The 11789-nt window shown below is 42.3% G+C and overlaps 1 protein-coding gene across 1 annotated transcript in view; it reads left to right on the forward strand.

Annotated features, from left to right (window-relative positions):
* The window catches only part of VDAC1 (voltage-dependent anion channel 1), a 19352-nt gene extending 8179 nt beyond the window's left edge, over positions 1-11173 (forward strand). Inside the window, exons 2-9 of the mRNA XM_014948244.1 lie at positions 65-134; positions 715-764; positions 1063-1215; positions 1306-1358; positions 5246-5473; positions 8686-8836; positions 9299-9356; positions 10167-11173. Coding sequence (XP_014803730.1) covers positions 68-134; positions 715-764; positions 1063-1215; positions 1306-1358; positions 5246-5473; positions 8686-8836; positions 9299-9356; positions 10167-10258 — 852 coding nt within the window. The 5' untranslated portion in view covers positions 65-67 and the 3' untranslated portion in view covers positions 10259-11173. The remainder of the gene's footprint in view (positions 1-64; positions 135-714; positions 765-1062; positions 1216-1305; positions 1359-5245; positions 5474-8685; positions 8837-9298; positions 9357-10166) is intronic.
* Positions 11174-11789: the final 616 nt, after the last annotated feature.

Genomic DNA, 11789 nt, shown 5'->3' on the forward strand with positions numbered 1-11789 from the left:
GAAATTTTTAAACGCTTTAATTTTCCTTTTTTTTTTTTTTTTTTCTTTTTTTTTTTTTTTCCAGAAAATGGCTGTTCCACCTGCTTATGCCGATCTGGGCAAGTCTGCCAGAGATATTTTCACCAAGGGATATGGTAAATAAAGCTAAAATAAATATGATCTATTGCTGTCTACCTGACTCCTGAAAACGTTAGGATTTTATTACTTTTCTCTAAGAAATATTCCAATAATTTCCCTTAGAATCCAGGGAATTCCTGCTGTAGTTTCATGTTGCCCTTGTTGTCTGGAAAGGGAGAGTGATTTAGGGGTTTTTTTTTTGGACAAAATTCTTCCTGTTGCCCAAAGGACTGTTGTCTGTTTTGAAAGAAAATGCTGTGATGTATTTTTGACTGTTTCCTTGTATCATGAGTAGGATCCTTGAGGTCAGTAGTTTGGTTATGAACCAAATGCTGCTCATTTGTGTGAATAAAGACATTATTACATCCTTTGGTCCAATTTTGTTGCTGAGGTCAGGAGGATTCATCAGTATCTGAAGTGAGTACGAGCTGCGTCGCCTGCTTCATAAAAACCCGTGGCTTGATAACTGCACCCTTGGTTTATATTTTAATAGTTCTCAGGAGATTTAGAAGGAAGTTTAAGAAATAATCAGAAATGCTTTTCAAACTAACATATATATAAAATTCTTTTTTTTTTTTTTTTTTACTCATCTTCTAGGTTTTGGCTTAATAAAACTTGATTTGAAAACAAAGTCTGAAAATGGACTGGTGAGTTTGGAAAGACATTAGAATTCAAAACATCACAGTGTTCTTGTGGTTATTGTATATTTCTTTTTAAAAGTAGAATCCCTTACTCTGCCCTTACCATTTTTCTGATATATCACTCCTTTGCAAGTTACTTTGCACTTGTAATTTTTGTGTAGTGTGTGAGACTCTTCTGAGAACTCTGCAGTATTGAATAACACCCCAAATTATAATGACTAATACTTTCTACAGGTATAACTTTTTGCCTGCATGCAAATATATATATAATGTGTATATATATATAATTTTTTCCCCCTTTTAGGAATTTACAAGCTCAGGTTCAGCAAACTCAGAAACCAGCAAAGTTAGTGGTAGTTTGGAAACAAAGTACAAATGGGTGGAATACGGCTTGATGTTCACGGAGAAGTGGAACACCGACAACACGCTGGGCACCGAGATCACTCTTGAAGATCAGGTAATTTTGGGCTCAAAAGATGCAGTTTGCAAATTAACTTCTGACAATCTCTAATGATAAATCCAACCCGTGAATTTCTTTTCTGTTCAGCTTGCACGTGGCCTGAAGCTGACCTTTGACTCCTCCTTCTCTCCTAACACTGGGTAAGAAGTGAGTAAGCTTAAGTGACAAAAAAAAGGCTTTTTTTTTTTTTTTTTTTTAAGTTTTCCAAAATACTGTCTTGCTTCTTTACCCCTTCTGTCCTAAGACATCGAGACAGTTAATAATCAGCCTGTGTATGATGAAATCATGTCACAGAATCACAGAATCTTCTAGGTTGGAAGGGACCTTAAAGATCATCTTGTCCAACCGTCAACCTCACTGACAAAAATAGACACCCCCACAACAAACAAGGAGCATCATCACTAAACCAGACCTCCCAGCACCACATCAACCCGGCTTTTGAACACCTCCAGGGATGGGGCCTCAACCCCCTCCCTGGGCAGCCCATTCCAATGCCTGAGAACCCTTTCAGTGAAAAAATGTTTCCTAATATCCAGCCTGAACCTCCCCTGGGGCAACTTGAGGCCATTTCCTCTCGTCCTGTCGCCTGGGACTTGAGAGAAGAGACCGACCCCCATCTCTCTACACCCTCCTTTCAGGGAGTTGGAGAGAGCAAGAAGGTCTCCCCTCAGCCTCCTCTTCTCCAGGCTGAACACCCCCAGCTCCCTCAGCCTCTCCTCATAAGACTTATTCTCCAGACCCCTCACCATCTTTGTTGCCCTTCTCTGGACCCACTCCAGCACCTCAATGTCTTTTTTATGGTAGGGGGCCCAAAACTGGACACAGTACTCAAGGTGAGGATGTCATGTACATCTGATTTAAATCTTAGTATTACCAATCCCTTTTTTTAATCCGAAGCTACAGGAAGCAAACTTTTAAATAGGGCGAGTTGAAAATTCGAGTCAGAATCAGGGTGGGAAGAAAAAGGGTTTGTTTGCCCTCCTGTTGCTTATTTCTGGCCGTGTCAGAGGATGAGCTACTGCCTGAATCAAAGCACTAAACGAGTTCAGCTGTAATGCAAAGCTCGACAAGCTCCGGGAGCCAGTTGGCCACGGCTCTTAATTGGTTGACAGAGTAATTGGGCTTTTCTCCCGAGCTGAATTTACCAGCGGAATTCTTGCCGGGCACAGCGAGCTGCGGAGGAGGAGGGTTTCAGCCGCGGCCATTGGATGCCACGATTTATGTGGGCCAGAGGGATTAAGCAGCAGCTGTAGGTCTAAATGTTGGTTTATTTTTTTTCCCCCTCGATTATCTTTTTTTTTTTTGTAAGCAGTTCTGCCAGGGAGACAAAATACCCTGCACAGCAGGTTCCCAGAGCAGCTCCCTGCGCTGGGTCATCGTCCCCGCCGAGGTTTCACCTTCTCTTTTAGATTCATGTCCTGCCTCATCACCCGCTTCCAGCCCACTCCTAAGTCTAAATTAACTAGAGATTTTGGTATTTTTTTAACCAGAATAATTTCTAGTGTTGTTTGATGATTATTTCTTAACTGGTAGGATTTTTAAAGAAATAGAAAAGAAAAAAAATTGTAGGAGAATGACAAGTTACAGCTCTGTAGCTATTTCTTAGGTGCTTCACAGACACCATGGTATCTGAGTGACCTGGTTTGAGGGACACAGGACTAATTTCTCTTCTAATACTTGGGAAAACTGCACTTTTAGAAGACTCTAGTGTCTGAATTTGTGAAAATATTTACTTTACAGCCAGGTCTGGGGAGCGGGTTTCAAAGTGTCAGTGTTTTCGAGCTCCCCAGGTGTGAGGATGAGGAGGAGCGAGACCCCGGCACTTGACCCAGACTGCCACCAGGATTATTTCATACCACGAACATCACACTCAATATAAATTAGAGAGTTTGCTGAGGTTTTCTCTCTCTCTCCCTTGATGGCTGAGATCCTGAGAACCCCTTGCCCCATTGCCAGAGCCCTGAGCCCTTCCCTTCCAAAGCTGCAGCGTGTCCCTGCTGGGAGTGTACGGATTTGTGCAATGGAATGGGCTGGGGATAATCCTTGGCTATTTTATATTGGTTTTGGGATCAGTGTTGGTTCTTTAGTGTTATTAATTTCATTATCTCATCTTATTCCATTAAATCTGTTTGTATTTCAACCCTTGGCTTTGCTTGGTTTTCCCAATTCCCCTTCCCAGCTAGGGTGGGGGCATTGGGTGATAGAATAACTGTCTAAATGACAATTAACTGTTGTGGGTTCCTCAAACCAGGACAGGGAGATACTGTGGGAGGGCTGTTCCAATGGGAAGAGACGGAGTGAGGTTCAGTGCTGGTGTGACCTGGTTTAGGTTGACAGGGAGGCATCACGTGATTGTCTAAATGACAATGAACTGTTGTGGGTTCCTCAAACCAGGACAGGGAGATACTGTGGGAGGGCTGTTCCAATGGGAAGAGACGGAGTGAGGTTCAGTGCTGGTGTGACCTGGTTTAGGTTGAGAGGGAGGCATCACGTGTGAACACAGGACACCTTCGCCCCCTTCCTTCCTCCTCATGGCTGTGATGCCTTTTTCAACAGGAAAAGTCATTTTTAGGAGCATTTGGTGTTAACTTTCCTTTATCCCCGTCGACATGGGTGGGAGAGGTACCGCTGACTTTTACAGAAGCTGCATACGAGCTGGTGCTTTTGGTGCTCCTGCTCTTCGTTCCTGATTTTGCATAACACGAGAAATTCCTGAGTCTGAAATAATAATAAAAACCAGAGCAATCTCTCTGTGGGTCTGATAGAGCATTGAAAGTGTTCTTGGAGGCTGTTTGTGCTAGCTGAAGTGAAAGGTTGATTTGAAATCTCAAACTAGCCTGACTTTTTCCAGAAAGATTTCAGTAAAAGATTTGGTCAGGGACAGATGACACTTGGAAGGTAAAGAGAGAAGAAAAAAAACCTTTTAAATAAGAGTAGCTGAACGTATTAGATGTAACTCTGTTGCCTTGTGAGGGTCTGCACCCTGGGTGTAAACCGACCTGAGGACACATGAGAAAACAGTGTTGTGGCCAATAGTATAAAAAGAAGCAAGTGGCTTAAGAAAGTGTATTTCGGTGTTAAGCTGGCAGCTTTCCAGCAGCTGTGATCATTAAACTCCATGAAGTGTCCTAAGGAGAAAGCAGGGTGTTGGAGCCACCCGAGCAGCCGACCTCCTTAGAGCACAGACATTCCCTCAGGAAGCTGGAGGCAAAGCAGTGCTTTCTTGGCATCTCTCACAGTAAATGGAATTACCCAGTTCACTAGGATTGCCTAAAAATTGCTTGTTTGGGACAGGCTGACTACTGTTGGTGTTCTGTGGCCAACCTGTAAACTGCCACGGTTTCTATCCCTTGCCTGCATCTCCCAAACTTCCCAACCCATCAGATCACTTGGAGATGAGGGTTTGGTTTTGTCACCTCCAGTCTGGCTTGTGGTGCTGCTGCTCTCCAGAACACAGCCCCCAAGGGCTCGGTGGGACACCACACTGCAATTTATTGCTTGATGGCAAATAATTCACTGTATCGTAGAAGCACGGAATGGTTTGGGTTGGAAGGGACCTTAAAGATCATCCAGTTCCAACCCCCTGCCCTGGGCAGGGACACCTCCCACCAGACCAGGTTGCTCAAGGCCACATCCAACCTGGTCAACTGTAGCAGAATTTTTTTGCAAATGTGAAAGGCAAGAAGGTGACATTTCAGGTGGCTCTCCAGGTATGAATACTTTGTGATTGAATTGCCACCTACGAGCGTTTCAAAGAGACGAGATTCTTGCCTTTTCTCTTCAGGAAGAAGAGCGCTAAAGTGAAGACGGGCTACAAAAGGGTCAACTGTAGCAGAATTTTTTTGCAAATGTGAAAGGCAAGAAGGTGACATTTCAGGTCTGTAGTGGAATTAAGGGTTTTGCAGATGTGAAAGGCAAGAAGGTGACATTTCAGGTGGCTCTCCAGGTATGAATACTTGGTTTTCAAGGACTGAATTGCCACCTACGAGCGTTTCAAAGAGACGAGCTTCTTGCCTTTTCTCTTCAGGAAGAAGAGCGCTAAAGTGAAGACGGGCTACAAAAGGGACCACATCAACCTTGGCTGCGACATGGATTTCGATATCGCCGGCCCTTCCATACGTGGAGCCCTGGTGCTTGGCTACGATGGGTGGCTGGCGGGCTACCAGATGACTTTTGAGACAGCCAAGTCGAGAGTGACCCAGAGCAACTTCGCTGTTGGCTACAAGACGGATGAATTCCAGCTTCATACGAATGTGTAAGTATTGGCAGACAGGCATTAAAAAAGGCATTGGAAAGGATTTTGCTGCTTTCGGGAACAATTCTAGGGATGAAGTTCCAGCAGCGGTGAAAGAGGCAACGGTGGATTTGGAATTATTTATTCTAGATGGCAAATTGCATATTTTTTTTTTTAAGCTGGATTCACGTTCCTTAGAATTTCGTGGGTGAGGGAGTGGGTGACGGAAGGGACTGGAGCTCAGTGAGCACCCCAGCACCCAGTGTCTATCTATTGAACAGATAAGGATTATTAGAATCTAGTAGTGGAATAATAAAACAAGTGGGTCATAAAAGTATTCCTTGTGAAAAGTTGAAATAAAAGCCATGCCTTCCTTTTGCACATGTCAAAATCAAAGAAAGTGGTGGTTTATCTGTAGGTGAAAGAGTTCATCAGAGGATGAAGAAGAACAGCCAGTGGAAGAGATATGGACCAGGTTTGGTTTAGTCCTGGAAGGGATAGGGTATAAAAGTTTGTTTTATTTTTTAAACTCCTAATAATCTCTTTACACAAGCAGTTTGTCGAGAGTGACCCAGAGCAACTTCGCTGTTGGCTACAAGACGGATGAATTCCAGCTTCATACGAATGTGTAAGTATTGGCAGACAGGCATTAAAAAAGGCATTGGAAAGGATTTTGCTGCTTTCGGGAACAATTCTAGGGATGAAGTTCCAGCAGCGGTGAAAGAGGCAACGGTGGATTTGGAATTATTTATTCTAGATGGCAAATTGCATTTTTTTTTTTAAGCTGGATTCACGTTTCTTAGAATTTCGTGGGTGAGGGAGTGGGTGACGGAAGGGACTGGAGCTCAGTGAGCACCCCAGCACCCAGTGTCTATCTTTTGATTATTAGATCTAGTAGTGGAATAATAAAACAAGTGGGTCATAAAAGTATTCCTTGTGAAAAGTTGAAATAAAAGCCATGCCTTCCTTTTGCACATGTCAAAATCAAAGAAAGTGGTGGTTTATCTGTAGGTGAAAGAGTTCATCAGAGGATGAAGAAGAACAGCCAGTGGAAGAGATATGGACCAGGTTTGGTTTAGTCCTGGAAGGGATAGGGTATAAAAGTTTGTTTTATTTTTTAAACTCCTAATAATCTCTTTACACAAGCAGTTTCCCTTTCTGAATGCATGAGCAGTGGGGAGCCAGGACCAAATTCCACGAAAACCCTAATTTCTCTGTCTGCTGCTCCTCTTAAAAAAAGCAATTTGTGCCTTTAGGGAAGGCAGTTTTTTAAGATTAGACAATCCCTAATCCGTCCCCCCCAGTCCCTCCCCTTCCCGTTCCCTGGGTGATTGGATAGTTTGCGTGTGGCAGGGCTATTGCAGGCTGTTCCCGTCTGGGGGATGAACAACTGCTCTGCTCTCCTGGACCTGCCTCTTCAAAAACCTTTTCTCCCCTGTTTCGTGCTGTTTCGCAGAGATCTGGTTTAGGAAGCTCAAAGTGTCTCACAGAACAGTTGAACCTCCCCAGCCCAGACTGTGCTTGAAATATTCCCAAAGCCCCAAAATATGTCCAGAAAACTCTCCTCAAAACGCCACGCGGGGTCCCCCTCCACTCCCTCGCCAGGAGTTTATTTCTTCAAGCACAATGACTTTCAACTTTGTGTATTATAGCAGTTCAAAACATTGCATTATTGGCTTTGCTATGAAACGCTGTAATTATTATTACTCTTAATTAAAGCAAGAGCAGAAAATAACTCTCTAAGAGCAGCAGGGGCTCAGGTCTGTCCTGTTTCTTGGAATCCAGAGCATTCTTAGGTTGCTGTTACTGTGTGTGGAGGATAAATCATCTTCAGGAGGACGCCTGGTCTGTTTATTTAATAGTCATGTTCTACCAACTGAGAGGCAAACCATAAATGTGTGATACCAATAGAAATCTTTATTGGTATTAATAGACGAGTTAGGTATCGACGTGTTTTAGCTTTGAAATGTGTCAGAATTTTTGTATAATGCCAGACACAGCAGTGTGGGGGACTCCCCCGTGGGGTGCTTGTATCTGGAGGGTTCAGTGTCCCCCAAGGACGCTGGGACAGAGCTGATAATTTCAGGAGGTGGGGCCTGAAGTGTCGCCTTTTCTTCCTGGCGTTACAGAGAGCAGCTGGGGACTTAGCAAGTTATTTGCCTTAATAGTGCTTTAATATATTAATTTTCAATAGTTTTTTTTTTTTTTATCTACATCTCATTTTTTTTATCTGATTTTTTTTTTTTTTTAAATCTACATCTGAAAAGTGTTATCGTTACTACTGGAATTCAAGTTTGACTTCTTAATCATTATTTTCTAATAATAACTAATGACTAAAGGGAGGCAGGGCTGGATTCTAGTTGTAAATATGACTTTTCCTTTTGTGGGAGCCTTGCACAGAACGTGCCTGTGTCACCAGCTCTCCTCCCTCCTTTTTAACCCCTCCTTTTCTGGAGAGCCGAGCACACGCAGCTCTCTGTGAGCTTCAGCCTTGTCTGAAGTAAGTATTAATAGCGTTTTGGTTTTTTTTTTTCCCCTGGAAGAATTGCTCTAACCATTTCAAAGGCTGCTTGAATTTTTAAATAGGCATTTTGCTACTGTTTGTGCAAGTGGGATGAACAAAAGAACGTCAGGGCACAGGGGTAAGAGTGGAAAGAGTCTAAATCCGCCCCTTCTTATAATCACCAAAGGTACAGCTGTACCGTAAGGACTATTGCAAATGGTACTGATTGGCCAAAAGTGATAGATTTGGACAGTAAATTGGCATCTTCCTTCCTGATGGAGTTCATCTGTGCTTGGTAAAAGCCTGCTGCTCGGCTCGGTGATGGGGGTACAGCAATATAACATACATATACATAACATACAGCAATAACTATTATTTCAGAGACGTGCAGACAAGAATAAATCTCTCTACGACACAATACTGCCCATCTAGAGAGAAGGGAAAATGGGAAGCTGTCATCATTAGTCTATTTTTGATAGTCTTTCATGGCTGGTTTTTTTTTCAGTTTCCTAAGTTGTTTGTTGAAATATAGTAACCATCGATGAATTAGAGCATTTAAAAACAAGTTCATCACCAATCTGGCCTAACGTCTCTCTCTTTGTTGTTGCAGGGATATTAAATGAGGTGTAAGCAAATGTTCTGCAAATATTACTGGGAAAAAAAAAAACCAAACAAAAACCCCAAGATGATTGTTTTGGGGTGCAGTTTAAAACTAATGTGTTTTTTCCAGGAATGATGGAACAGAATTTGGAGGCTCCATTTACCAGAAGGTGAATGATAAACTGGAAACTGCAGTGAACCTCGCCTGGACAGCTGGTAACAGCAACACCCGCTTCGGAATCGCCGCCAAGTACCAGATTGACCCAGATGCCTCTTTTTCCGTGAGTGCTGCCCCTCGGCATTTACACACATTTGAAAACAGGCTCCTGGAACGCGAACATAAAGCAAATTTTACATCAGCAAAGAGCAGTTTTGATGCAGTTCCGTGGTGTATCGCTGCCATCTATATCTATATTACAAACACGAACCAATTTTACATCAGCAAAGAGCGGTTTCGATGCAGTTCTGTGGTGTATCGCTGCCATCTATATCTATATTTGTCTCGGTTTTGGCCTCATGAAAACAGAACTATTGGATTTTCCTTAGAAGTGACCCAGAATGTTTTATCCTATTATTGGGCGCTGCCTTGAGATTGTAATTTCGAGGCAAAATTAAGTCTAGATTATTCCTTTAAAAGATGAAATCCTTTACCTGCTTAAAAGGCGTAATTTAATTTTCAAGTAGGAAGGACTTTGAAGAAAGACACCAAATTATTTACATACGGTATTTTTTTCCCCTTTAAGGCTAAAGTGAACAACTCCAGTCTGATCGGGTTAGGATACACTCAGACTCTAAAGCCAGGTAAGTCTATGCAGAAGAAAGTCAGACATCAAATAAGTGATATTTTAGTCTGGAAATATCAGAGGGTTTTGGGGTTTTTTTTGTGACAAAACATGAATGTTTTGTAACGGTGCTGGTTCTGCACTTTTCCAGGGACGGCTCTGTTAATTGTGGATGTCTGTTGATTAGACACTGCCATCCACTGACCAGTCAGACACTTTTTAATGTTGATAGAAACATTAAAAAAAATGTCTACAATTAGGCATTTCGCAGATAAGTAAACGTGTTTTTTTTCAGCCTTTCAGAGGCTTCCTATTACTGTGTTTATTTTGCTTGAAAATGTGACTTTCTCAAGGTCCCCGGGACAATCTTAATGCTGTGAAATTGGTTTTAATGTCGTCTAATAAATCTGCTGCCAGAATACCAAGCAGATTGACATGAGATATTACAGTCGACGGGGCTTGGGCCTTTTCATCCCTAGATTTTAAAGCAGTTTGGAAAGGTGGGGATGTATCAAGGTCCCCATTTTTCATAATCCTGGACTCTAAAATTAGATTAATCAGCAGACCAGCAGCGGTGACCTGACTCAGAGCTTTAATTACTTGGAGTGATAAAAAGCCGAATCTGTCACCGTCGTTTATTAGAGCTTTCATAATTCAGAAAGATTTCATATCTGCAAATTGTTTTAAAATGCCCCGTCCTTACAAGGCTAGCCACCAGATTACCCGACCCTCACTAGCCAATAAATTAAAAGCAGCACCACAGACTCTGCACTTGGCGAACGTAAGGCTCATCCCAGTTGTAACAGTTGTCTTTTCTCTCATTTTTCAGGTATCAAACTGACGTTGTCAGCTTTGTTGGATGGCAAGAACGTCAACGCAGGTGGTCACAAACTTGGTCTAGGATTGGAATTTGAAGCATAAGGAGTGCTCCTACAATCACGAATTGGGAAATACAGCATAGCTACCTTCAGAGTATAGTGTACCTTTCAATGTTCTATGTCCGGGATGCAAGTATTGCTAAGTATCAGTCCTGCTAGTCCTGGGGAAAGACAGCTAAGCTTTAAAAATCATGTTAAAGGAGTGGAGACAAAAACATAAAAAAATTTTCCTAATTCCAGACTTTTTTTTTATTTTTTTTTGGAATGTTATTGCCCATCACATCTGTCAGCTGCCACGTGATAGGAAGTAGGAAGGTGTTGATTACCTTCACTGACATATTGACTGCAACAAGGAATATCTTTAATGTGCTATAAAACCCGAGAGGTTAAGAATCGCTGACCACCCTATTGCACTGTGAACCCCGCAAGCAAAACGCTCCGACGCTTAAGGTTTCAAGTCCCAATGGAATGTGCAAACTTGTCTGAAAAAGGGATTATTTTTTTTTTAGATTTTATTTTTTTTTTTAGATAGGCATTTCATGAATGGTTTTGGGTTTTTTTTTTTTTTTGTGAAGTTACACCTACAGCTGTCTCCAGGATGCTTTAGGTTGTCCACCTTGTGTCAGCCCGTTGCAGAGGAGGTTTTGGTGTGACTCAGCCAATTCTACCTGCCCCGTGTTGTGGTTCCTTTCCCTCGCACTGACTGGGAGGCTTTGTAAGGCAGGGCCATGATCAGGGAGGAGTCTTTGTAACCGCGATCACATAGTTGCATCACTCAATTTAAAATGGACTTTTTCTTTTACGACCACTTTTTTTTAGCAACTCAATGGGTACATTTTTAGAGAGTCTTCCATTTTGTGTGGAACTAGACCCCAAAAACGCTGTACTTGACACTACTAAAAATGGATACAAAGAACCCAAACCCAACTTGAATAAAATATTGAAATGTCACCTTTTACTTTGTCTTTATCTTAATTGTGAAAACAATTTCATATTGGGTCGGTCTCTTCTGCCAAGTCACAGGCGATGGGACAAGAGGAAACGGCCTCAAGTTGTGCCAGGGGAGGTTCAGATTGGAGATTAGGAAAAATGTTTCCACAGAAAGGGTTATTTTGCCTTGGAATGGGCTGCCCAGGGAAGGGGTTGAGGCACCATCCCTGGAGGTGTTTGACGTAGTTGACATAGAGCTTAGAGACATGGTTTAGTGATGGTTTTTATCAGTTAGGTTGAAGGTTGGACTAGATGATCTTAAAGGTCCTTTCCAACCCAGACAATTCCATGATTCTATGATTCTATATTAATTGTGGGCTCCAGAAGCCCACAACTGGCAACATCTTAGTACATATTTTGTACCACACAAACAAAAAGTACTCAGTAGATTTAAGTTCCAGACATGGCTCGCTAAGCTCTGGTGGAGAAAACAAGGTAAGGTGACTTGTTTATCTTTCTTTCGTTGCAGAATTCATGAAGTTGAATTACCTTTCCATAAGCAAATAGGTCGGAGCAAGGAACAGTAGAATGTAAGGAGAAACTTGTGGTTTGGGCCAAATTGGCCAATCTGAATGACAGCTGGC

Source organism: Calidris pugnax, unplaced genomic scaffold (genome assembly GCF_001431845.1).
Source record: "Calidris pugnax isolate Ruff unplaced genomic scaffold, ASM143184v1 scaffold27, whole genome shotgun sequence".
In the NCBI taxonomy this organism is placed as follows: domain Eukaryota; kingdom Metazoa; phylum Chordata; class Aves; order Charadriiformes; family Scolopacidae; genus Calidris; species Calidris pugnax.